Source organism: Stigmatopora nigra, chromosome 1 (assembly GCF_051989575.1).
Source record: "Stigmatopora nigra isolate UIUO_SnigA chromosome 1, RoL_Snig_1.1, whole genome shotgun sequence".
Taxonomy (NCBI): Eukaryota; Metazoa; Chordata; class Actinopteri; order Syngnathiformes; family Syngnathidae; genus Stigmatopora; species Stigmatopora nigra.
This window is the reverse complement of record NC_135508.1, coordinates 12,764,934-12,792,521: the sequence shown is the minus strand read 5'-3', so window position 1 is coordinate 12,792,521 and position 27,588 is coordinate 12,764,934. Positions and strand designations below refer to the sequence as shown.

General features: G+C 42.9%; 2 protein-coding genes across 4 annotated transcripts; one reads left to right on the top strand and one right to left on the bottom strand.

Moving 5' to 3' along the window:
- The first annotated feature begins 3,163 nt into the window (after window positions 1–3,163).
- Window positions 3,164–14,910, top strand: snphb (syntaphilin b). 3 transcript variants are annotated; one of them, XM_077736431.1, is made up of 7 exons: window positions 3,164–3,347; window positions 6,460–6,567; window positions 7,462–7,614; window positions 10,081–10,251; window positions 10,914–11,021; window positions 11,539–11,688; window positions 11,788–14,910. In XM_077736431.1, exons 2-7 carry the CDS (start codon window positions 6,518–6,520, stop codon window positions 13,673–13,675), a joined length of 2,520 nt encoding a protein of 839 aa, XP_077592557.1. In that variant the 5' UTR covers window positions 3,164–3,347; window positions 6,460–6,517; the 3' UTR covers window positions 13,676–14,910. The 3 variants fall into 3 exon arrangements, with proteins under 3 accessions (XP_077592557.1, XP_077592630.1, XP_077592706.1); XM_077736504.1 differs by lacking the exon at window positions 7,462–7,614; XM_077736580.1 differs by lacking the exons at window positions 7,462–7,614; window positions 10,081–10,251.
- Window positions 14,911–17,668: 2,758 nt separating this feature from the next.
- sdcbp2 (syndecan binding protein (syntenin) 2) lies at window positions 17,669–26,977 on the bottom strand. The gene is made up of 9 exons (XM_077736614.1): window positions 26,820–26,977; window positions 22,967–23,018; window positions 22,431–22,539; window positions 20,898–20,998; window positions 20,646–20,810; window positions 20,391–20,566; window positions 19,995–20,166; window positions 19,692–19,783; window positions 17,669–19,506 (listed from the first exon to the last, which is right to left on the bottom strand). The coding sequence occupies exons 2-9, from the start codon at window positions 23,015–23,017 to the stop codon at window positions 19,452–19,454; spliced, it is 921 nt and encodes a 306-aa protein (XP_077592740.1). The 5' UTR covers window position 23,018; window positions 26,820–26,977; the 3' UTR covers window positions 17,669–19,451.
- Window positions 26,978–27,588: the final 611 nt, after the last annotated feature.

Below are 27,588 nucleotides of genomic sequence, written 5' to 3'. Positions count from 1 at the left end.
CACCCGGAAGGGCCCCGGAAGGGCCCCGGAAGGGCCCCGGAAGGGCCCCGGAAGGGCCCCGGAAGGGCCCCGGAAGGGCCCGGGAAGGGCCCGGGAAGGGCCCCGGAAGGGCCCCGGAAGGGCCCCGGAAGGGCCCCGGAAGGGCCCCGGAAGGGCCCCGGAAGGGCCCCGGAACGCACCCGGAACGCACCCGGAACGCACCCGGAACGCACCCGGAAGGGCCCCGGAACGCACCCGGAACGCACCCGGAACGCACCCGGAACGCACCCGGAACGCACCCGGAAGGGCCCCGGAACGCACCCGGAACGCACCCGGAACGCACCCGGAACGCACCCGGAAGGGCCCCGGAACGCACCCGGAACGCACCCGGAACGCACCCGGAAGGGCCCCGGAACGCACCCGGAACGCACCCGGAACGGACCCGGAACGGACCCGGAAGGGACCCGGAAGGGACCCGGAAGGGACCCGGAAGGGACCCGGAAGGGACCCGGAAGGGCCCCGGAAGGGCCCCGGAAGGGCCCCGGAACGGCCCCGGAACGCACCCGGAACGCACCCGGAACGCACCCGGAACGCACCCGGAACGCACCCGGAACGCACCCGGAAGGGCCCCGGAACGCACCCGGAAGGGCCCCGGAACGCACCCGGAACGCACCCGGAACGCACCCGGAACGCACCCGGAACGCACCCGGAACGCACCCGGAAGGGCCCCGGAAGGGCCCCGGAAGGGCCCCGGAAGGGCCCCGGAAGGGCCCCGGAAGGGCCCCGGAAGGGCCCCGGAAGGGCCCCGGAAGGGCCCCGGAAGGGCCCCGGAAGGGCCCCGGAAGGGCCCCGGAAGGGCCCCGGAAGGGCCCCGGAAGGGCCCCGGAAGGGCCCCGGAAGGGCCCCGGAAGGGCCCCGGAAGGGCCCCGGAACGGCCCCGGAACGGCCCCGGAACGGCCCCGGAACCGACCCGGAAGGGACCCGGAAGGGACCCGGAAGGGACCCGGAAGGGACCCGGAAGGGACCCGGAACCGACCCGGAACCGACCCGGAACGGACCCGGAACGGACCCGGAACGGACCCGGAACGGACCCGGAACGGACCCGGAACGGACCCGGAACGGACCCGGAACGGACCCGGAACGGACCCGGAAGGGACCCGGAAGGGACCCGGAACGGACCCGGAAGGGACCCGGAAGGGACCCGGAAGGGACCCGGAAGGGACCCGGAAGGGACCCGGAACCGACCCGGAACGGACCCGGAACCGACCCGGAACCGACCCGGAACCGACCCGGAAGGGACCCGGAACCGACCCGGAAGGGACCCGGAAGGGACCCGGAAGGGACCCGGAAGGGACCCGGAAGGGACCCGGAAGGGACCCGGAAGGGACCCGGAAGGGACCCGGAAGGGACCCGGAAGGGACCCGGAAGGGACCCGGAAGGGACCCGGAAGGGACCCGGAAGGGACCCGGAAGGGACCCGGAAGGGACCCGGAAGGGACCCGGAAGGGACCCGGAAGGGACCCGGAAGGGACCCGGAAGGGACCCGGAAGGGACCCGGAAGGGACCCGGAAGGGACCCGGAAGGGACCCGGAAGGGACCCGGAAGGGACCCGGAAGGGACCCGGAAGGGACCCGGAAGGGACCCGGAAGGGACCCGGAAGGGACCCGGAAGGGACCCGGAAGGGACCCGGAAGGGACCCGGAACCGACCCGGAACGGACCCGGAACCGACCCGGAACCGACCCGGAACCGACCCGGAAGGGACCCGGAACCGACCCGGAAGGGACCCGGAAGGGACCCGGAAGGGACCCGGAAGGGACCCGGAAGGGACCCGGAAGGGACCCGGAAGGGACCCGGAAGGGACCCGGAAGGGACCCGGAAGGGACCCGGAAGGGACCCGGAAGGGACCCGGAAGGGACCCGGAAGGGACCCGGAAGGGACCCGGAAGGGACCCGGAAGGGACCCGGAAGGGACCCGGAAGGGACCCGGAAGGGACCCGGAAGGGACCCGGAAGGGACCCGGAAGGGACCCGGAAGGGACCCGGAAGGGACCCGGAAGGGACCCGGAAGGGACCCGGAAGGGACCCGGAAGGGACCCGGAAGGGACCCGGAAGGGACCCGGAAGGGACCCGGAAGGGACCCGGAAGGGACCCGGAAGGGACCCGGAAGGGACCCGGAAGGGACCCGGAAGGGACCCGGAAGGGACCCGGAAGGGACCCGGAAGGGACCCGGAAGGGACCCGGAAGGGACCCGGAAGGGACCCGGAAGGGACCCGGAAGGGACCCGGAAGGGACCCGGAAGGGACCCGGAAGGGACCCGGAAGGGACCCGGAAGGGACCCGGAAGGGACCCGGAAGGGACCCGGAAGGGACCCGGAAGGGACCCGGAAGGGACCCGGAAGGGACCCGGAAGGGACCCGGAAGGGACCCGGAAGGGACCCGGAAGGGACCCGGAAGGGACCCGGAAGGGACCCGGAAGGGACCCGGAACCGACCCGGAAGGGACCCGGAAGGGACCCGGAACCGACCCGGAAGGGACCCGGAACCGACCCGGAAGGGACCCGGAAGGGACCCGGAACGGACCCGGAACGTACCCGGAATATAAAGGATATACCCGGAAAGGATATTTTGTAACAAAAAAATGAAAACCATTCTAAAAAGACCATGTATAGTAAGGCTTTCATTTGTTAAATTATGATGTATAGAAAGGGAAATTTTGTAACAAAAAAAATGGAAACAATTCTAAAAAGACCATGTATAGTAAGGCTTTTATTTGTTAAAATATGATGTATAGAAAGTGATATTTTGTAACAAAGAAAATGAAAAATTCTAAAAAGACCATGTATAGTAAGGCTTTATTAAAACAAAAATATAACCTTTATGGTAAGACTACATCAAAAAAGAAGGTAGACCATATAAATAGTAAAGTTGACCAAATGACCATGTATAGTAAAGCTTTTATTTATTCAAAAAAATACCCAATGTAATGTATGTAATGACAGCATTAACAACAAAACATTTAAAGCCACAGTAATGCCAATATAAATACAACAAACTCAAAAGGGTAACAATAAGGAATAAAAAAAAAGCCCAACTGACTCTGCACCATTTGAACGTCATTTCCCCTTTAAATATGGTGACGTAGAGTGACACAGATGTCTCCATCCTCAATCCCCTTTAGCTGTGTACATCAATCCCTCCACTGCTCCCTCCCCTATCCCTCCTCATTGGACCACTCCTCTCCTCCTCCTGTGCAACATCCCCTCCGCATCCCGCAGAGCTCTCGGCAACAGGAAAACATTCCCTAAATAAATGGAGCCCCTGCAGACAAGGGAGTACTGAGGCGACGTACCCAGAAAGGGGGAGAGTCTGCCGGTAAGAAGCCCGCTGCATAGTTTTTGGGCATCGCAAGTATTACAGTGTAGATGCATTCACCGTGCGTGCATGCGTGTGTGTGTGTGTGTGCGTGAAGAATGTGACTTCCACATCAGTGTTTTCTTGCATGTTTTCTTTTGGAAGCCGTCAACAGCACTCTGCGGGCTTGTTTTGAAAGGCGCATGACGCCTTGCATTTAAAAGCCAAACCTCCTCTCGTGCTATGGCATTGCGTAAATATGCGGTTTTCTTGAGATGAGGCATGGAGACTGTAGTACTGTGCAACAACAGTAGCAGCACACGGAGAGGCGTCCATGTTAGCAGGCCATCAAGTCGTGACGGATTTCCTGCTGCAGCAGTTTGACCTTGCAGCATCTCTGCCGCTGGGGACGGAGCAAACGTGACCTGCTCTAAACACATTATCAAGTCAGTGGACATTGGGATTTGGATGCATTGAATAGTCCGCAACCTAAAAACAATCATTGGTTAACATGTAAAAGCGATGCAAACGTGTAGAAAAGACAAAGAATATCAATGGTGATGATGCAGTTAAAGGTTATGTATTCATTTTTATAGACTCATCCCAGCTTGGTTTAGAAGGGCAATACTTGAGATGAGCCCAGAAATGCCTCCTGAGCCACTTTTCCCTGCTTGTTATGTTACCAGGCCAGCCAGCAGTATTAAAGAGTGTGAAACATCCAACTCTGATTTGTTCAAGTGTGACCAAAGTTCATTTGTATATCAATGAGAATCAGATTTCAAATAGACACATCTGCAATATAAACACGTATCCTCATGAATTCGACCCATAGATCAACAGGCCACCATCATTTTACAATAAAAGTATTCAATTCAAAACAAACAACAGATGCAAACAAGTAGTGGTGAGATGATGTTCACAAAATACAGTGTTCCCTCGCTTATCGCGGTTAATGGGGACCGGAACCACCCGCGATAAGTGCATTTTCGCGAAGTAGGGATTCCCCTTCCAAAATGCTTAATTTGAATTTAATTCCAAAAAAGATTTTTTTTTTTTTTTTTAAATATTATTTTTTTAATTTTTATTTTGTTTACCCGCCTGTATATAGTACACCATATAGAATACGGGTAGAGAGAGTGAAATTCATGTTATAACAAAAAGAAAACTAAAATATGTTGTTTCAATGTAATTCTTGTATTTTTTTTTCCAAAAAAAATCCGCGAAGCTCTGCGTCCGCGTTAACTGAAGCACGAAGTAGCGGGGGAACACTGTACATTTTTCCCTCCATAGTTCACATGAAACTATGTGGGTTACAAAAACTACAAAACTGTGACCTCGTTAAGGGACTGTGTATATTCACTAAAAAGAAAAAGACAAAGATGATGAAAAATACAAGTTGATAGCATTTCAAAGTGTCCTCCATGGTAGTGAAGCCGTTATTGTTTCTGCTTAAAAGAGGACTCCCATCTCTGTTATCACGCTTCGATTTATCTTGGAAAGATGAATGGAATATCAGACAAAATGAAGACAGATGAACAAGAAAAACAGTGTACTTGTAACCTCCACCCACAGACTATTTACAAGATTGAGAATATTGATTTCCTGTTTGTTCCCTTTTTAGCATACACATCGTTATCCTGTGATCACGTGGACTTCACCAGATTACCATTATTCACTTTCTTTATGTCTAAATGACGTCGTTCATGAAATATGTCTTTCAAATCACATTTGATAGGAATACAGATTGTACATGAAGCACTGAGTGTACGTTTACATTTTGAAACAGGTGCCCGGAAATTAAATATCAAGCAATTTCACAATTCAAAACAAGGATGTCCCAATATTACTGATTTTTGACTTCCGATCCAATTCCATTTTTCTCAAGTTTTGCCGATAGCGATCCAATGCACATATTTTTAACCCAGGAAAAACATCGCAACATAAAACAACCAGTAAATCATCTTGTGACCAAATCTGGTACTCCAAAAATACTCGTATCATGCACAGATACCGATACTGAGTATCGGATGAGGACATCGCTATTCAAAACAGATTTAAAAAGTCCTTGTTCACATCAAACAATATTACGATAGCGATTTATAAATATTACTGTTACATTAGAAAGATATCTTGTTGGGGTTAGTTGGGGTTTTGGCTTGGTTTCTTTGCTTTTCGCCTCTTGTGTCTCTCCAGGCTTCCCTTCTCCTTCCCAGCTAGATAGATGTCTCCTGCGTGAAACATTAGTAAAAAAAATCTGAGACAATTGGATTTGGTATAGTTTGGTTGAGTCAATTCACCAAAAATTCACGCTGCACTGTGAATTTTCGATAAAAAAGTGGTTACATTAAAAAAAATTGTTTTCAAGCAACTCAGAGTCGGAAGAAAAAACTAGTACCCCAAGGGGTTTAATGGGGGACCTTGGAATGTAGTGCATGCACCGCATAGCTGTCAGTGTTACGAGACATCCGCCACTCGTCATTTTAGACACATAAAAACATTGCAAATGAGATAACCTTCATCGTCAGAGAAATGAAGAGCAAAGCTGACTTTGCAGTACGTGCAAAGAATGACTCATCGTTTCAGTCTGGCAAGACGTGTTGTGAAGCTGTGCTACAGCCGTTCTGTTCAACTACTACATCATCCCATAATCAGTATATTTTTTTTAAAAGGTTTCAGAACAATTTGATATCATGGATTCACATTTGACAAAACCCGATGGGAATCTTTCCCAACCTTTTTTGAGCTGCGGCACACTTTTTTGCATTGAAAACATCTCAAGGGACACCACCATTGGATAATCTTTGAATTTGAAACTATGTCGCCTATGTCAATAGTTATTCTCATCAGTTTTATCAGCAGGAATCACATAAACATCCAAAATATTTCACCCTGACCTAATTTCACCAAAAGTTGATGTCTGCGGACTCTGAACAACCTCTGGTTCGAGTAATGCGACAATAAGTAATGTAAAGTTTTCAATCGCATAATTTTAAGACTTTTCTCCAAGTATTACTTCAATCCCCTAATATTACACACACACAAGAATGCTCACTCAGATATGTCGCCAAAAGCTGATGCCGTGGAAATCAAAACCAAAATTCAGACATTTGATTTTCTTGACTTTTTCAAACAGGCTTTCAACGGCCAGCTGATTAAGAAGAGACATTTTGACGGGAAGATCGCCCATCCTCATGTCTGCCCCTGCTCCAGCTAGTCGGAGGTCTGCTTCGGGCTCTCGCCGGTAGGTCATCAGAAAACCACAAGTTAGGAACACAGTTCTTATTGAGCTTTGAAAACACACTTACAAACTTTTAAACCGAGGAATTGATGTTTTACTTATGGAAACTATGGATTCCTACTCATCAGTCCACTGCCCAGATGTCCTATCTGCAAATCTCAGGCCATTGTGATGACATTATGCCATTTTGTAGATAAAATCCAGGAGTGAATGAGTCAATTGCGTTGTTTAAATGAAAATGCAAATTTCGGCTTGGCAGGAGACGCATGCTAAACCACAGTTATATTGATATGCATTGTTTAACATTTTATTAATATTAAATTCATTTAGAAAAAGTAATAAGTATACTTTTTAAATCGCAGAGACAGGGCCAAAATACACTCAGCACTCAACAGATTCTCTTCATTTGAGTCAGCAGTCTGTCTAAATTAATTAGTTTCTGTCCAGACCTCTCGTGTCAGCTAAGTTGTCACTTTGAAATCATCCTAATGAGAAGGCACTTTCCACAAGCTGTTAATATTGCCTTTTTAATGTAATTTTATTATCGCTTTAATTATAAAATGAATTACTAAAATGATCTGAGGCCTTTAAAAAAAGAAACTCTTCACATATATTGTATTTACATTTTAACACTTGCTTTAAAACTTGTTCATGGCTGATTAATCATTGAATAGCAGCTGCTAGCGGTTAACACATTTCGATATATATTACGATAGTATTTGTTGCTTCATATTTCTCTATGAGCGTGAAGCTCTAAAAGCCCAATTGGTGTGCGCTGAGCAGCCGTTACAACCACGTGGAGACTGCGGTGATGTTGTCATGGCAACAAGCATCAACAGCTGCCTCAATGCGTGGCTTTGGTGTCCTCCTTTTTTCCTCCCGTCTCTTCTTCCTCAGAATCAACCCTCTGAAGGCACTGCAACCCAAACGTCGCTTACAGCAAATACTGGCCTCCTCGCCCGTCCCGGTCCCCGGGCCGGAGTCCGGGTCGGGCGTGGCCTCAGCGGCTGCCACGGCGCCGGTAGCCATTCCGGTGCCAGCCCCGCCTACGTGAGAAACACTCGTTACCCTCCTTGATAGCATGCGCCATAGCTGTTGCAGCTCTGGCATGCGTTGTAACCACGAAAACAACAATAATAGCAAAATATCACGTGCTAGCATGCTGGCTATGCTAACACAAGGATCAGGGTTTCCTCACACAGGCTGTACGGATTGGATGTGAAATCCGAATGATTCAAATCCAACATCTGAAAGGACAACCAATTGGAATGCATTTTGTAAGCCTCATCCTTCCTGGTGACGCTAGAACTGCAATGAGGGAAACCTTGAGCCATTCACTGTTGATCTGCACTTAAGCGCCCCACCCAATATGTTGGCAATAGCCAACTCTTTGAGCGACTACATTTACAGCGCGGAAAATGGCTTTAGTGTATCGCGGAGAACAAACCGTGATCACTGGTGCACGGTGGTGATTTTCCAGTTTGTCTGTTGCAAGGGAGATTTCTGAAGGCAATACAAAATATCCAAAACACAGAAGAGAAAGGAGAGATTCAGATTTCAAAAATGACAAGAAAGGAAATTACTGTTAGTTGATTGGTGTATTAAATTGAAAATCTTGCCGGAATTCACATAATTCCAGCAGATATCAAGTATTCAATGAAGTCTGACCAGATTTTGCAGAAAATTGACCCAAAAATAATATGCAACCGCTCATGCTTTTTATTCGATGACGGAAATATTTTTGTTAGATTTAAGACTGAATGCAACCTAATGGGACAATACATATGAGAGTAAATACGGTCTCATAGTTCTTACATTGCTCTTATTTTGGGGTCATTTTCATGGAGCGTTAAAATTCCATTCCTTTCTCTCATGTGTGGGGCAATTTTGTTGAACTTGTGCCTTGGGAATTTTCATTTTAAAAAAAAGGCCAGTACTGGTGATCACTGGCTAACAATAGTTGCTCAGTCAACCCTGCTCACCGCCAATGAGACACTGAATCACATGAAACGTGTCTAATTGCATGCTGGCTTTGCAATTGCTATTACCCGGCAATCAAATTGCTAAGAATTTGAAGCCAAGGTACTTTATTTTAACTAGCAGCGTGCTCGGTCACTATTGTTTGCAGAAAGCGTTTATAAGTTATTAAATATGGAGGTCTTGGAATTTCCACATATTTTGAATCATGTGAAGCCAAAGGTAATGGAAATGAGTAGCTAATTGCTTGCATATAAAAAATTAATGACATAAATATATCTTAGAATGAATATATTGTGGAAAACAAGAAAGAAATGCACTAATGGAGCATTACATGAGTGGAGGTTTTGCTGCTTCTGTCAATATTGTTCTAACATCCTGAACACAACTTGTGAAAAAAGGGACTTCACCTCAGTGTTCTCCCTATTCACAATTACATCAGGCTTTTATACTGAGAGTACACTCTCTATTAAGTACACTCAAGCTTTGAGTGGATTGTGATATTTAACCCTAAGGCCATGTCCATAAAAACACTCTTTTTTTCAAAGTGTATATTTTACATACAAATGCTCTCTGGCGTCAAAAAGGCCTATCTTGTTTTTGATTTGTCAACATAGTACAAGGAATACTATTATTTAACAAAGCATACAACTTTAATTGAAATATCCGTCCTGTGAAGTATTCTAAACTTATTTTCAACTGTCCATTTTCTTCATTCCATAGCATTTCTTTTGGCCGCTTTGCTTTCAGTTCATGTGTGTGGCTGTTAGATTTATTTTGTATTATAAATTAGCAAAGGATCGGAACGGTGGTGCTAGTTATTGTGAAATATGTCAGTGCTTTTGGAACATTTTTAGTTGCATTTGATCCATTTTTTTTAAGCAACATCATTTGTTTAATATGTGACAAAATAATTCAATCGAAGAATGTTCCTGTAGAATATTTGTTAAATGGTGCTGGTTAAAAATGAAGTATAAGTGCAATTGTATTCCTCTAATGTTCAATGGCAATTGTAACAATTAACTTGATAGGTTTAATATTTTCAAAAGCATGCGTGGTCTGTGTAAATTAAATATATTTTTAGTCAAATTAGGACATGCAAATTGACTTGATACCTGTCACTCTTGACTTGCGATTTAGGACTTGACGGCAATTAGACTTGTGACTTGCAAAAAAAGACTTCTCCCACCTCCGCTTCTTACGAAGATTACGTAAACCCTCCAAAGATTTTTACACTGCGTAGACATCACAAGACATTGTTTGTACAAACCTGAATTTTGACCATAAAACCATTGATTAACTTGCATTTACGTGCAATAAGGAAGTACGATTGGAATCTGTGACTGCCTCCTGCAGGACAGATTTGGCATGCCTCTATTTTGAAGTTTCCTTTTTCTATAGATTTTAGTCAAGAGAACTGTAACGGAACTCCTAAAACTGTTGTGCAAAAATACAAATGGACAGCCCAAATGAATTGTGGTGTAAATAGTAACACTCCTGTGTGACCTAACACCTTGTTATCTTTGCTTGGTGTGTCAGGTTTGACTATTGCAGGTTCATAGAGCTAGACTACGTTCCCATGGAGACAGATTACATGGTGTCAATGCGCCCAACCAAAGGCTATGCATCCATCACAAAAGGACACGCTTCAACAAAGTCTCCGGACCGTTATAGCCGTCCCACAACCTCCCCCTCTATCCCTCGCACTCGGTCTGTCCAGCACACAGTCATCTGTGGTCCACAATCTGGAGCATGGGAATGTTTCACTTCATCCTGAATGTTCCATTGTGTGTTTCTCATTAGTGGAAGGTGTTACTCCAACTTAGTATCCAGTGTGAGCTGTTTTTCACCTTCATTTGCAACCCCACATATTTATTTTAAACTACAGTGGACCCTCGGAAACCGGAAGATATCTGAGGCCAAGTACCTCAAAAGTTTCAGGCGGAAAAAGTTATTCAAAAGTCCAAAAATAACCTTGACATAACCAAAAATATAAAAGGTCAGCCTTGGGAGTCATGAATTACCTTCTGTTTACTTGGTTACATTTGCACTAATTGTTTCTTGGAATATAGTATGTTTGACAACTGAGTGTCCAATGTATTCCTCAAAAGGATCTTGCCCTGCCTTTGTTTTTATTTAGCTCATATCAATGCATACTGGCTTTTTTTCAAAAGCGAATGACTATCATTTTGTCCTTATTAAGCACTGCAGTCCTCATACTGCACACGTAATGTTTTTCATGGAATTGTGCATTCCTTGGCACGCACATGTATCTGTCACTTGTTTGTTTTTGGTCAACAAATCATGGAGTTGATTGTTATGTGGTCACCTGGAGGTTTTTTTTGAACAATATGTCTTCTCTTTAAAACCAGGAGGTCACCTGCAGGCCCCAGTAACAGAGACCCCTACGGCAATGCATCTCTCGGTAGCAACAGCAACTCAGGCTCTTGTAAAGGCAGCGACTGCAGTCCAACAAAAGGGTAAGAACATGTTTTTGTTTGTTTTACAAACACAATTGTATAAATGTACAAACTAATCTAACAAAAACGAAAATGAAATGAGCACCGTTTTTCAGGGCAAACGGGAACTGTGTGGGTTTCCAACGGGTACTTCGATTTCCTCCCTCATCCCAAAAACATGCATGGTAGGCTGATTGGACACTCTAAATTGCCTCTAGGTATGAGTGTGAGCATGCATGGTTGTTTGTCTCCTTGTGCCCTGTGATTGGCTGGCCACCAATTCAGGGTGTCCCCTGCCTGTGGCTCAAAGTCAGCTGGGATAGGTAGGCTCCAGTACCCCCACAACCCTAGTGAGGACAAAGCGGTTCAAAAAATGAGATGTGATCAATTTCCAATTAACATTTACAAACTTTCACTTGGCTAGAAACTTTATTTCTTAGAGACAAAAGTGTAAGACTTAGAAACAAACTGAACTCACAAAATAATAAATCAAACCTGCAGATTAATAAGACTTGCTTTCGTGCACTTCTGTCAACAGACGTCACCAAAAGTACATATCATGTACAGACAACCATGGCATCCGGCCCCCACCACCAGAGCAGTACCTCACACCACTCCAGCAGAAAGAGGTGTGTATCCGTCACCTGCGGGCGAAGCTAAAAGAAACCATTAACACACTGCAAAACAGGTTAGAATTTCAAATGAACCTCCAGTTCTTTATTCCTACCATTACTCTCGAAACGCACTCTCATTCATGTGGTACACTTTTGCCATTTTACCCTCTTAGGGACACAGAGATAGATGAGTTGAGAGAAAAGCTTTACAAAATGCAGGAGGACTGGGTTGAGGAGGAATGTCACCGCGTGGAGGCTCAGCTGGCCCTGAAGGAAGCGCGACTAGAGATTCAGCAATTGAAGCAAGCCGTCGACACAGTCCGCGACAGGTTGAGTAATTCCGTAGGACTTAGCGGGGACGCCGGGGTCCAAAAGTACTTTCAGGACATAAACACACAGAACCACAAGCTCGAGAACCTGCTGCTCAACATGGAATTAGCTCAGGTTGGATTAACCAAGGAGGGGGAAGCCATAGCAGGTCGTCGGATCCGTGTCGGCGGTTCGGCGCCAGCGTCAGTTTCTGGGGAAAGTCCTGGGGGGATTCCAAAACCAGCAATAGGTGGAAGGTCATCCTGTTCTTGTGACTGTTCGCCAGCTCGTTCTATGACTCGTAGTTCCACCTACACCAAACTGAGCGATCAAGCTGAAAACCGAAATAACAATAGTGCCGATTTCCCGTCTCTTTCTGCTGATGGCACTCAGGACAGTGGGATCGTATGCTGCGGGGAAAGCGGCAGTGTCCCGAGTCGGGCCGACTTGCTCCTGGAAGCTGCCTTCCTTTCGGAAGAAACCGCATCATTACTCAACTCCTATGCGCAAACCTTTTCCCGTTCAACATCCAACTCTTTACCTCACGCTTACTCTCAAACTTTACCTCACTCTTTCCCTCACAACCTGTCACACTCGGTGGCCCACTCCATGCCACACTCCGCCACTTACGAGAAGCTGTGCTCGGGTGAACGCCTGCCAACATTTCGTTGCAGTGGCGGAGGCTGTATGAGCCACCCCTGCCTGTCACACCACCACCTCTACCTACATCCTTTACGCGAAACAGGCATTCAAACCGAGAGTTGTCCCATCCCGGCCACATCCGGTGGCCAGTCAGACTTGGATACAATTGCTGAACAACGTACTTTCCGATCCCAAGCTTGCAGTCCGACTTCAACCTGGATGTCTGACGAGGAAGATTACGACTCCATCGCCACCACAACTTCTGTCACCAGGTCAACTGTAATGAGCACAGCCACGGAGCCGATTCCATTTTCCAAAATGTTACAGGTTGATTCCATACCCCGCTCTGCCACGATGGCCTTTTCCCTGGAGAGTCCGTTGCATGACGGCAAGGAGGGTGCATTTGAAGACACGCAAGAAGCCAAAATGGAAGACCGTTGTGATGTAACAGTAGTCCTGCCCACAAGAGTACAGAAAGACACAGAGGTGGCAAAAATGGTGATTAATCAGGAAGAACCAAAGGTGCTCGCACTTGGGAATTCCACAGAGAGAATGGAGGCCCAATGGACCGGAGGGGATAGAAGAGTTGGGAATCCATTTGAATTACACAAAGGTGACAACATCCAGCAAGCTGACAGCTTGATTCAGATAGAAACACAAGGACAGTGCCCATTTAGCCCAGAATCCCCTCAAGTCATAGAACATCCTCAGACATCCCAGCCAAAACGATCTAGTTCCCATGAAGAACTAGGAGCTGGTGTTATAGTCGTCGGGGAGCATAACAGCGAAGTTGATGTTGTGTCAGAAGCCGAAGAGCAAGGTGAAGAAGCAGCAGTAGCATTGGAGGAGGACTCCGCCTCTAATTCCGGGCCGGTGCAGAAAAGCTACTGGAGTCGTCACTTTCTGGTGGACTTGCTGGCTGTGGCCGTCCCTGTAGTGCCGACAGTGGCGTGGCTGTGCCGAGGTCCGGTTCGAGACGGACAGCCGATGTACCACTTTGGCTCGCTGCTAAGAGGTTGCTGCACGGTGGCCCTGCACTCCCTCCGCCGAGGAGGGGGGTTGCGGCATTACCCTGCAGGCGGAGGGGACCTTAGTGGAGCCCAAATGTGAAAAGATAAGTTCGCATCAATTGCCTCCAATGGGATGTTTGACCATCGTTACATGGCTTCTTTTTTTTGTTGCAAAGTCTGGTAACAGATTCATGAACATCCTGCCCTGTGTCCCTTCATTAAAGGGAACTTGAGAGTCAAGTGATTGGGTTGTCCCAACCACGGGTTCAAGGAGAAAGACTGAATGTGTTGATAGAAGTGAATAATCAATACTTGCTTATTCTAACCTGGGTGTTTGGTTTTAAAATGCAGGGAATACTGTTAAGGTTTGTTGCCTGGTCAACATCACCGACTCACTGATGACAGGAACTAGCACTTTGTTGAAAACATACACAGAATCCTATCTAGATGTACAAGATTGTGTACCAAATTGTCTATGTAAAGAAATTAGAAATGCATCAATGGAGTAACAATCAAAACTCATGGCTATGTTGCCCTCAAGGATTCCATATTCAGATGTCATCCAGGTTGTTTGAAATCCAACGGAACTGACGCTGTGAAAAAGGTCACAAAACAAAACACCATCAATTCATTGGAAGGCTTTACCAACGATATAGAAGCAAAATTTGCACCAAGCAATCAAGTTAAGTCCATTTCCTTTTTCAGTGGTACAGTTAGGAAGTTAAGAATCCAGAGTGTTTCTCACAAGATGTGTTAAGAGTGAATTTAGTTTTTTATTGTTCTTTTTGATTTGCTGGTGGACGCCTTGAAGGAATTTGTTTGGAATTTCAATGTCACTTAGTTAAGCCTTTCAATTCAAATGCTTTTCAATAGAACTTAAGCTCATTAGAGTCATGGCTGGAAAATTGGGGGTCTACCCAAACTGACTGCAAGCAAAAGGTGAGGAATAGCCTGCTCTGGTTGCCAGTCCCTGATGATCCCCAAATGCTTTCATTCCGAGCTAAACTTGCACTTTCACGCCACAAATAGTTAAATGTGTTTGTCTTTTACTCTGGTATACTCTGCTGTACAGTTCTAGAACTCCTGTTGTCTCGTCCAACTGTCACTCTGGAGTTTATTGCATATCTTCCAGTCTGTAACATGGGAGGTGAAAAGGGCAACGTGAGAACATGCTCTTTATGTTATGCATCCTGCTAGCCATAGAATAAAAGCTAACATAAATACTTAAATGTGGTGGACCCTCGGAGATGGAACATAATGTCTTTGTTCAGATTTGAAAATGTGAGTGTAAAAAAAAAAAACGATAACTTTAAATAAAAACTGCATTCAAACGTGCGTGTGCTAACCTTACAGCTATTCATTTATTCAGTCTGTCATAATTTCCACTTACCGTTTTGGCTTACCGTTGCTGATATTCAAATGGATGAAGACATACACAAAAAGGTTGTACAATCCTATTTGTGTTTGCATTTGAATATCAAATTCAGAGTATAGTTTAACCACCGAACTGTTTGCATCCTGAGCTAAAATTAGGAGGTTGTGGGTGTTTTCTTGATATGAATGTTCTTTTTTTGTGACAATCTAAATATGTAAAGAGAAGGAAAAGAAAACCTAAAATCCAAATGTTAAATGTCTGGAAAAAAACCCGACTCGGACCTATTGAAATGTAATTTGGAGAGTGACTAAACATGACTTTCTTTCCATTTTGATTTGCACTATTGTTCACTTTATGAATTGTAAGCAATTACTTGAATTACTGCAGCTGTACGGTGTGTATGTATGCAGTTAAATTGGTTGTTATGTGCAGCTAAGTGTGGGACTTCCTCTAAAATAATACATTTATGTTCGTTTGTCTGATCACTTTAAAGCCTTTCACGCACAAACGGGCAATGCGGAGTACCTGAATAAAAGTACTGAGATACAGTTCTTAAGAAATGTATAGAATTGGCATCATCTCAACTTTGTGGGAATAGTTTGCGGAAAGGCTGATTCTTAACCAAATGTGTCAAGCTAAGGCCAGTTTGGATTAGTCCTGTGTGGAAAAGCACCACAATGCAACTAGTTACTGCAAAGGAGAAAAATACATTTGACATGGCTTATCGCATGTGTTCAAGTACTTTTGTTACATTTAGTTGGCCTATCGCAAAACTCATGTGTGACCCAATGGTAAAAAAGAAGCAGTGGCTGGAAACATTGCATACGACAGGGACAATCATGATCATTTAGCATCTTAATGATATGGTCAACGTGCAAATAATGAATGTTACGTTAATATAAATTACTATGCGAGTCGAAAGATATACTGTATTTCGGTTAATGTAAAAGAAAAAATACCCCTAAGGATCATTACTTAAAGCTCATTACAAATCAGCATCTGCACTGACATACATTGAAAGACTTTTGTGGACTTTTTAGACTGTTTAGAGTGAGGGAGGGCTCAAAGCCTCACTTGCTACTTCTTCTACTTGTTGAGTATACTGACTAAAATTCTAGTCCTGTGTTTTCTGGACAAATCAGAATGAAATTTGTTTGGTATATTCTAGGAATGTATATGCATCGATCGTCAATGAGTATACATTCCTAATTATTTTGTCTCAGCGTTGATTAATTAAGTGCAGAGTTACAGTAATCCCTCAAATATTGCGGTTTCAACTATTGCGGCTTCACTATATTGCGTTTTTTACTGTGGGATTTTTTTAAATTAATTAAATATATTTATATCTATATATATTTTTTATTTTAATAGGAGTGACCTTACTTCGCAGTATTTTGTTTATCACGGGCATGTCTGGTCTACATTAACCGCGATAATCGAGGGATTACTGTTCATTGTAGCTTCGAGTTAGCGAACAGAGGGCAGACTTTCAACATAGGTACAAATGATTTGGCAAATGAGTGCTTTGTATTACAAATGGTAAAAGAACACAATAAACTTGTATAACAAGGCACGAGTCTTAATTTATATGATAAGCGTGAAAGAAGTCTCCGTTCAGCAATCAATCGATGAATATTAACTAAAGAGCAACGATGCCCAACAAAACAGCAGATTCGATTTCATCATTTTCCCCAACTCTAAATTATACGACTCCAAATAAATTTATATTAGTAATGATATTAAATGTAACATTTTCATCGCTCGTAGACACACATTGTACCAACTTTGTTGCCGACCGAATTACTTAACTGATGCCGGATATGGAACTAAAGGATATTGCCACAAAAAGCCATTGAATCTCTTTTTATCTTTTAGAAATGAATGTCATTGTGCAGGTTCATTTTTGTTGCAAAGCAGATGTGTATATTTGTTATTGAGCACTCTATAGATGCTTAACAGAATGTAATTCCGATGTGCGTTTTACATTATAGATAGACGAAAACCTGTTTGTACTTTATTTAAACTTACTGTTCCATGCATTGGCATTAAGGGCAATAAAAATATTGCTGAACCAAATAACCCCATATTGGTGCATTATACATTTTGTTTTAATTGCATAATGATTGCATAATTTTTATGTACTATATTCATCTGAACAAATTTCAAAAAGGCATTACTGTCTACTCTACAAGGGTTCTTACCAATATCCTCACATTGGCCGTTATACCTCCAATATTTTCCATTCCATAATGTCTCGAGACTGGTTCTGGTGTATAATCAATGGTATAAATGTTATTTCATTTACTCATTTTTGTCTGATACTGTGCTTATGTATGTCCAGTATTTACATACAATACCTACTATATCAATGTACTGTTATAATTTTCACTTCACTGAATACATCCAATGGCCTTGCATAGAAATTTTAAAGCGGAATGTTGGAAACATGTATCTAACAAGTAAAACTGATTTGCAAAACTGTGTAGAGTAAAACAAAGACAGACATAGGAGATCCATTCAAAACCAAAACTTCCAGACATTAAAAAAGCATGGAGAAAATTTTTGTTATTGTCTCCTTTGTGATCATTATCAATCAGGCATTCAGACTAATAAAACATTTAGATGCTTTTGATTGTGGTAAAAACATCAACCTGTATATCTTTTCTGTCTTTTTTTACATGCATAAATTACTCAAGTGTCGTTAAAAACAAGACGGAGTGAACAGAAGGGCTGTTTATTTGTTTTATAATAGTATTATCTTGGTTACATTCATATATAAACTTTTAATACAGAATGCAAAGGATATTTATCAGATTGCATACTCGGTACATCAGGTAAGGAAGGATACATGCACCCAAAAAGGAGCAACTTAACAGAAGTATTTTTTTTTTTTTTTAGTTAAAGAACATGAGCTGAATGCTGCTTGCTTCCACTGTGCTTTTCAGTCAGGAATAGGACAGGACAGCCAAAGAGGAGAAAAAGGAAAGCTCTATAGTCCAATATCAATTCAAAAGGTTGATATTTTTCATCTAATTTGAGCAGCTTCTCATAGGGAACATTAAAATGGTATTTTTTTTTTTTTTTTTTTTTTACACGAAGCACCGCACACACGATTTCAACAAATACAAAACAAACGGGTTTTGAAATGCGAACAGGAAAGTTAACCTATATTCAAAATAAGGTCGTGGAAAGTGCACTTAGTAGGTCCACCCAGCACATACCCGGCCCCTGACAATTTTTTTTTACGACAGATCCTTTTGGACGATGGCCATAGAAACTATCGTCAAGTTCAATTCCATAACGCACACTGGCCCTGGCTAAAATTTTGTACTGTTTTGAGAACGCGCAAGACTTTGCTCCCATCACTCCCATGCCAAAATAGCGAAGCTAACCCCGTTATATACTTTGAGTATTGCTCAAGCAGGCAGCGTACCTCTTTATGGCTGTGAATCCATGGACAACACTAAATCGGCTACAGCACATATGTTAAGTGAGGCGTGACTCTATAGTGCCAATTGGACATATCCTTGTAAAAATGCTTCTAAAATTCAAACGCACCATTTCTAACGCTATGCATCATAAAACTGGGGAAACTGCACGCTTGCAGTAGAAGTTCTTAATTTCTAATACGAATTTACATGTATTTCCATTGTGTAGATCTATATAACTTTCCCTCTACATGGTATTGACTAATACCTTTCTTTTGATTGATACAGTATCTCAAGTGCAATGATTTTTCTTAAGATTTTCTCTTAAAATTGACACATTTGTACTGGCGTGAATTTCGCGGTTTATACGTGAGAAATTGTAAAATTCGACGATTTTAAGGCAATTTTAAGGGTGCGGCTTAAATGCGATATACGGTACTAGCGTTTAGCAAAGTCTACTGTACAAGACCCGAGTGATTGCTTCTCATTCCTAATAGTTTTAAAATCCATTTCAAGTCAACTTATGTCCATGCAAACGCAGCTGCCTGTCAACACTCAATTCTAAAATGTTACGCCTTTAAATACAAAAACGCCCAATCTACTGGCTGTACTGACCAAACAAAAACACCTAGGATCCAATGGGTACTAAGCGAGCACAGATCCAGAGTGCGCATAAGTCGGTGGGGCTCAGGCGGCTGATTGTTACAGCATCTTGGACGACGGGGTGGAGGGAATAAAATGAAATAATAACGATCGTCTCCATTTGGAAGCGGTAGCTGCGGAAGATTGTTTGCGTTGCTTAAAAAATGTATTGGACTGCCAAAATATTGGGGTTCTCGGTTTTGACAAAATAACTCTTTGTTTGAAAGACTGCGGCTCTCAGCAGCGGAAGAATCGTCATGAAAACATTGAAATAAAATGACCATTAAAAAAGATTGAAAGATAAAAACCAAGGCAATGTGAGATTATGTTGCTAAATGAAGGCATTAATGATACAGGAGACAGAAAGAAACAGACATAGGAAGGCAAAACAAAAAAGAGGAGACAGATATATTGGTGTGCCACTCTGACCTTCACACCTCTGGAATGGAGTGATCCATGGCTGACTTCAGGAGGCTGCTGGACATCCTGGAGGACAAAATAAAAAAAAATGAATGCATCATTCTGGATGTTCTTTAGGAACTCCACAAAAAGTAGATAAAGTCATATTACTAAATCACAGAAGGAAAAGAGGAAAACAGACAACAAAAACTGCTTTTTGGACATTGTGAGTCATGCAGCTGTATTGTTAATGGCTTCAATTGACAGTGTACCTCTTAATCATGTGCTCGTAGATGAACTTGGGCATGATGGTGATAGTCATGGCGGTTGAGGATGTGTTCAGGATATCCTTAATCTGGGAATCCTAGAGATAATAAATAATTCTTATTCAAAACATGTTGCGTAAATGCAGAATATACAGCGAGTAAAATGATTATGGACTTTCACTGTGAAAACAATGGTAATGTTAACGCAGGTATAGCAAAAGATTAAAAAAAATAAGTCCATGCCAACAGTGGTGAACTCTATCAGGCGAGTTTAATGAAGATGCCTTTGAATGTACTCGTGCGACTCACCTTGAGACCAATAACATTCTGTCCGTTGACCTCACAGATGTAATGCTCAGTCAGTAGGCCGTTGCGGGCTGCGGAGCCATCCTTGACCAAAGATGTGATTTTACCAGACTTGTAGATGAAGCCCACGTGGCCCGAGCTATCTTTGTGCATGGTGATAGTGCGCTGAAATGGCCTGTTGTGGAAAACAAACCCACAAACACATTTTGTAGGATTTTTGACTCGGGATAGTTTGACAGATGAGCTAAAGACGGCGAACACTATTTCTGCTTTTATTTGAATGTTTTAGACTAAACCTGTGTAAACAAAAATGACTGATGGAGCAATAAAAAGTGTTTTCTTGCCTTGTAAAAAGACATCAAAAATTAAAAAGAATAAATAAAAACAGTCCATTCTCACCTGTCCCGGACCACAAGCTCAATGCGAGTTTCTGCTGCAGCTTTCAGGGCTTTGTGGGCCTTATCAACACTCCACCCGGCGCAGTTCTGGCCATTGATTTGAAGAACCTGGTCGCCAAAGCGCAACCCAGCCAGGGAAGCGGGGGAATTGGCCTGCACCAGCTGGATAAAGACTCCCTGAGACGCAAATAGATAACGATTATATCATCATATTAAATGAACCTTTGACATCAAAACATTCCACAGGTTGACTCACGTTGTCAATTGCCCTGAGACGCAGTCCGACCTTGCTGTCTTGATCTTTACAAAGAATAATTTCTCGAAGCCCTTGACGGACTTCGGCCCTCCTAATTCCGATGTCTGAGCCCGTCACGGGACAGACCATTCCTCCGACACCAGAATAGGAGGGTACTGCCACATCCTGTGGAAGAGAAGTGTGTTTACGTGGGGGTGGTTGTTGGGGGTTCAAGAAGAATTCTGATATCGACAAAACATGCCCCACTCTTACATTGTTGGTCGCAGGCAACAAGGCCAAGTTCTTCTGGACGTCATCACTGTTGAGGCTCAGGCCCATGTACTCTCCAAGGTCCTCCAGATTTGGATACAAGCCTTCAAAAGTTAAAATAGGACTGAGTCACAATGTTTGGCTGTGCGGAATACAAAAAATAGGCCTAGATCATCTCTGGAAATGCCAAAACACTGCCATTTCTTCTTCTTCTTTCCAACATTTAAATTGCATAGAATTCCTATTACCTGGCAGCCACCCTTTCAAAGCCTAATAGTTCCCTCTACTGGCAGCGATGATTATTGAGTTGGATAACTTCATTCATCCCGTATTCGGGAAATTTCGTTGTCACGGTAGCAAGAGGGTGTGGATGCAGAAATAAGAAAGGAATTTTAGCTCATGTACATGTAAATATACAGGTCTCTAAGGTTATAGTGACCTAAAAAGCTATAAAAGGGATGGCCCCCACATACATATAAGCATGCCTGCTATCTGTTATTTTAAAATATAGTCTTATCCTCCCACGTTTGCTCTGTCGGTTAGCGAGCAGGCAAGACTTAGTGTATTATATCCACTCTGTCTATATACTGGTGCTCGTGCATTCTCGTAAACTAGATCCTTGATCTCTTGTAACACTTGTGCTATTGAAGGGGGGTGCTTAAATCATTTAAAGGAGGCTTGGTGTTTGACTGGATAAACAAGGCACAACGCAGCAATGTTTTCCAAGGGGTTTTACGTAAAGAGATTTTTCTTCTTCACCTTCAATGTTGCTGGCCAATCCTGAACGCAACTGAAGATGAAATGCTGATGAGTCATCCTAAACTCCCACACATGCCATACATAGCTTCCAATTTGTGCATGCTCTTTAATCACCATAATCCATGTTGTTGTGTTTTCCTGTCATCCTCTTAAAATATTCAAGTCAGCCTGCTCCAATAAACACATCATGTGACTTCATCTATATTTTTTGCCACCTCCACTTCCTCTTCCAATCACTCTTCCGACAAACTTGAACTCCATCCAACTCCCTCCTACACCCTCAGCAAGCGTCTTTCCCCCTTAAACAACCTCCACCTCCCTTTCCTCTCTCTTTTTATTCAAAAAATATCCCATCCCAGCCGAGCACAATAGCCCGGGGCCCATCGCCATGGCGACTCACAGCTTGAAGAGGGTAAATACAAAAGACCCGACGCCCGTCAGCCTCAAGAGAAGGCACGTAAAAGAGGTGGAAGAGGACGAACTCAAAACTTCTGTCACTAAACTATCCTACATAACACACATACCATAGCTAGAAAGATTATCAATGCGTTGCACGTGGTTGCCCTGATTAAAAAATGTAATTGTACGGGTAAAAAGTGCAAAAATACTAATTCAACCGTGGCATTTTTAAACCTTAATGAGATGAATCATAGAGAACATAATATTGCAACAGCTGTGTTTTTATGCAGGTACACTTTTGCTTGATTCTTTAGTTGAATAAGGGAGGTATCAATGGATTCTCATATCGAAAGTATAGAAGCTACATATAAAACTTACAAGAGGAAGGCATCCCAGCGGTCGCAGGCGGTGGCGGCTGGTCGACTCCCTCAGTGATGGCTGGCATGGCAGCGTTGGTGGTGGTTGTCTGGGAGATTTGGGCCTGGGCCTAAACAAAAGCCAGAGTGAGTGGTCAAAAGCCCAGGGATACCGCGGTTCTTTAATTTGTTATTCCTAATAATGACCGCGTGAATAAAAAATACAACAATTTGTAAATAAACTCAAAAAGGAGCACAGAACCTGTTGCCGTCTCGACTACAACAGAAGTCGCAACATGTAGAAAAATAAATCAGACAGCTAGGCTATATTTATCGAACAGTTATGGATCCATTAGCATCGATCGGGGCAATGCATATAGGGATGGCAAACAAGAGAATTAAGAAAAAATGGGTACGCAGTACATTATTCAAGAGGTTTGAGTGCACTTTATTGGCTTTTTAATTTGTGACGTTGCCAGAGGGATTCTCATTAGTGGTGCGTTTGAAACTATTGCTTTCAAAACACACACAAAAAGGTAAAATGAGGGTGCATCTTACCCGCATCACCTTGTCCACCTTTAGGTCTTCGAGAGATGGATACAGAGACATCCTGTGGGAAAGAACCACAGGAGCATTAACACTCAGGGTACAAAGAAGCAAGTTAGTCGGGGGCAGGCTCAATTTTACGACACTAATTCAAGGATAAAATTCAGCAATTTGTGCCGCTGAGCGCATGACGGAATGTTCCAAGTTTCCCGAGACATTCCAGAAATACACATGGCCATACCCCTGCCCCCTCTTTATTTCTTTGAGCTAGATTAGGACAACCACTGTTGTCATGAACTCTCCATGTGTGAAGAAAATAGGAGTGAGAAGTCAATAGAAGTTTTAGCTCTCAAAACAAATGAAGGTCACGTTGAGCCAAAGGTTCTTCTTCTCAGCATTCCAGCAGTCCGAGATGATAATGTAAGACTAATAAGCTAAGTAAAGCAAAGCGTTCTTCATAGCGAGCAAATATATAATAATGTAAGACTAATAACTCTAACACAGTCCAAGACAAACTAGGCTTTAAACTTTTTTTTCATTGTAAAATCACAAAGCTTAATATGAAATGCCAATCTAAACCGCTCTTTTTAGAAACCAAAACAACACAAACAATGTTAATGCAATCTTGTACTGCCAATTAGCCAAAAACCACCAAAACCCGATACAGAGTCTCCTTCTAGGGTGCTTAAGTTGTTCAAAATTATTTGACTTTATTCAAACAGCCAGCAATAACATGATCATTAAATCATCACCTGCAGTGGGGGTAAAAAAACGTAATCGTATTATGGTATGGTTATATTACCAAAATCAAAGTACACCATGAGATAATCTGGGTCTTTGATGATTAGCGCCCTTAAAATGAGGCTAGTACCAGATACTGATCTAGTGTAATATATAAGAATCTAATTCTGTCAAAATGTCAATGAATGAGAGAAAAATTCAAAAAGAAGGGCGACTTATAAATGCAACATCACAAGATAAGCGGTTGTCTGTATGAAAAAGGAAATGAAAGTCAACAGTCAGATGACTGACATTACATGCATACAAACAGGCATGCATGCTGAGGCACGTAGTGAGCAACAGCCAGAAAAAAAAGAAAAAGTCAACATTTTTACAGAGGGAAGGATGGTATTTTTGTAATTTTGCACACATTTTTTAAAATTATTAATTAGTACCAGTAACTGTTCAAACAAGCCAATTGAAAGTAATAATTGGAGCATTGATAACAAAACATTCACCTTCAATCTCGAAAAAGTATAAAGCTGGAACATTGTTTTTTTCTGTAAAGAAACCATCATTTTTTGACAACTAAAGCCCATTTAAGAAATTCAAAAGGTCGAAACACGAGAGGCCCTGCTCCTTCAACAACATCAGCTCAGGACTATAGAACATACTGTACGTACATGCAGACCCTCATTACGGCAACTCTTTCAGGCAAAATAATTCAAACAGGTAGAACACTGACAAAAACTGAGAATATTAAAAATATTGTAAAAATATAGTATGTTTAACTATGCTGCTGTTGGGCGACTTGTGGTAGCACAAATAAAAGATCACCATGACAACATTAAAGTTTGTTTGGCTTTACCTGCTTAAGATTCTGCTGCATGACACGACACCCAATAAATCACAATTGATTGAGTCTCAAAAACAAGTGCATGATTTTGACCATAATCACAACAACGCGACTTCTCACAGACTTGTCTCCTCTTCCACACTAGACCATTGTTTGGCAGACACAGAGGCCCATTTGTAGACCACTCAGTGTTTACTTTCCATGGGGTGTGTTATGTTTTCCCACTTTAAAACAACCCCATCATGAATAAGTGTGTACCATAACAAGGATGTAGCAAAGACACAAAATGTGTGTATTTTGCCTGCTTGTTGATGATGGGAACACGCTTATACTTTTCTTATGACCAACCAAATATGCAGATGCAAACAAGTGGAGATCCTTGCATCTTTAATCTCACCACACTCCAAGGCCGTGTGGTGTTTGTCAAAATCAAATGTATTTCCTCAATTGTAAGTTACAGTGATCCCTCAAATATCACGGTTAATGCAGACCAGATATGAACGAAAAACCGCAAGGTATGATCACCCCATTATTACTACCAGAATACATGTTTTCACGCCTATACAGAAATACAAGCAAACAAGTACAATTATCAACTATTAAATATTACAGCTATAACCATATCAAAATAATGTATTGTATTAATATTTAAGGTAATGCGCATATAGAAAAATGTAAATACTACCATACTCAGTGAAAATAGTTCCTCTCAGCTTGATATAAATCCCCCAAAAACAGGTTAATGGGAGTCTTAGTCCAAGTCCTTTGTCTCCTTGTGGACATGGGTCCATTGTCCGCGATAGTCGAGGGATTACTGTATTAATCTATTTGTTATGGGCTCTGGAATAGAGAGAGCGAGACACTGATGTCTATTGACCCGTCATCAGAGAATTACAACCTCTATGATACAATGGAAGTAAAGTGTGTGGATAACAATGTTTATAATTGCAATTTTACAAACAATAATTAGCCACTGTATGGTATTCGAGACATTTGCGAGTTTGTGTGGATGATGTCAGTGTGTTTCTCCTTTCAATTCATGCGTAGGTCTGAATTATTTTGGGAAATCCATTTGGTCACAGGATTTCAGCGGGACTCCCGTGGGAGGGTTGAAAATGTTTTTATTAATCCCATGATTGGGACATTACGGGAATAAGATTCAACAGGAGGGGGCGGGAACGCATTAATAGATTATGATTTTCACTTGTGTTGTTGTTCATGTTGTCAATTTGATTTCTACTACATGAAATTTAAAATGAACAATCCAATGACTTTACTAATGAAAAATTGAAAGATGTTAGAGAAAAAAACAGGGATGTCATCAGAATAATTTCAATCTGAGACCAGGAGTCAAATCAGGAGTGGGAAAGGATAACCTGGGATTAACCTTTTTTTCTGGTTCGGGTTTGGGATGCATGGATTTGACATCCATCACCGTAAATGGAATTTATAACAATAAAGTGGAAGGTCAATTCCTGAGCTCCATGGAGAGAAAACACATTGGGTTGAGGTAAAAAAAAATAATAATAATAATAAAAAGCTGAGGGGAAGAAACATCAACATTTGCTAAATATTTTTTTGGCATCAGTGTTAGAAAATATTACAAGAGGATTAACTTCAGTAAACCCAAACATACTGTGGGTTGTTACAAAACTGAGGCCTTCTTGGAGCTTTGCTCGGAAAATGGGTGGGGGGCAGTCAAATTGAGACTGAAATTCTCCCAAATAGCCTTGGCCCCCTAAGAAATCGCTAATGCTTTTTTACCAGCTACTTTATACTTTCAAATACAAACACGATGTCATAAACTTGGGAACCAGAATTGTTGTCATACTTGAGAAACAGAATTGCTGTCATACATAGGAAATACAAACAGGAAGTCTCAGCGTTCATATTGAAATACATAACACATAACTGACAACCACATTTGTAACCCAACCTTAGTACAATAATCGCGTTAAAGATTCACACATGGTTTATGATATCTCATGCGGAAAAAATGATTGTCATCGTCATATGATAAGTTACAAAATGTATTAACGGCGAATCAGGTCGTAGCAGATCATAAATAACGACTACCGTTTTGCCTTGCAAATTCGTAAAATGATTGATTTCGTTGTGTTGTACAGTTGTCAGGAATGAAGGCGATCCATTAATAAATGTCTTTCTTTGTCCCGAAATAGTGACGCACAAACACGGCAGTTAGCATTTAAGGCTAGCCAAGTCTGGAGAAACAAGGGTGGGTGTAAGGTAGCGCTTTTCATCATCATACGTTCAAACTTAGACGCTTACCTGTAACGTGGTGGTCTTAAGTCGACTTTTGCGTTTAAAGGGGTCTCGGGTGGAGGTTATGATCAGAATATGAATGAAAAATATTTGGTTAACCTCGGTCTCGTCTTGTCGTTGATTTCTGAGGGGGGATTCTGGAAAGTGATGCTTCTTCACAAGCCCCGCCCACACATTACGTGTCACATGACTTTTTTCCACTTTTTTTTTCCAAAATCCCTTTCAACGTTGACCTAAAACGAGAAATAAAATGAAAAAAAAAATCAAAGTAGAAAATAGATTAGAAATATATTAGTTAATTATTCTATTAGTCAAACAATTTGAAGAAAAAATACCAACCTCCCCAAAATAACAGCAACTATAGTCAAATAGGTATCATTTATCAAGAAACTCAAATGCATAAAAAGCATACTCACCCAATCCTTTTCAAATCAAAACAAAATGATAAAATAAGGGTAATTATATGATACATTTGCATGCGTTCAAGTAAAGGTTAGCTGCCAATTATTTAATTAAGGAATCCAACGCAGGGGGCAGAGCTTGGGCAAGTCTGCTGGCATATGATAGCACAGGTGACTTTTTCCTAATATGGTAATGTCATATGTTCCCGATCCTATCTAATGTACATTGCATATAAGAATCATGGGACATCTCATTTTCTGAACTGTTTTATCCTCACCAGTGTCACAGGGGGTGCTGGAGCCTATCCCAGCTGACTTTGGACCAGAGGTGGGGGTAATTTAGTGTCCAGAGAAAACCCACACAGGCAAAGGGA

What these genes read in the sequence shown, in the direction of transcription:
- snphb (XM_077736431.1), top strand. Translation starts at nt 6,518, where the DNA reads ATGTCTGCCCCTGCTCCAGCTAGTCGGAGGTCTGCTTCGGGCTCTCGC. An exon ending in CCGGTGCCAGCCCCGCCTAC is followed by an intron (nt 7,615 to 10,080) that starts GTGAGAAACACT and finishes TTGGTGTGTCAG; the next exon opens with GTTTGACTATTGCAGGTTCA. An exon ending in GACTGCAGTCCAACAAAAGG is followed by an intron (nt 11,022 to 11,538) that starts GTAAGAACATGT and finishes TTCTGTCAACAG; the next exon opens with ACGTCACCAAAAGTACATAT.
- sdcbp2 (XM_077736614.1), bottom strand. Translation starts at nt 23,017, where the DNA reads ATGTCTCTGTATCCATCTCTCGAAGACCTAAAGGTGGACAAGGTGATG. An exon ending in AGGTGGACAAGGTGATGCGG is followed by an intron (nt 22,540 to 22,966) that starts GTAAGATGCACC and finishes GCTTTTGTTTAG; the next exon opens with GCCCAGGCCCAAATCTCCCA. An exon ending in GTCTCAGGGCAATTGACAAC is followed by an intron (nt 20,567 to 20,645) that starts GTGAGTCAACCT and finishes TTTGCGTCTCAG; the next exon opens with GGAGTCTTTATCCAGCTGGT.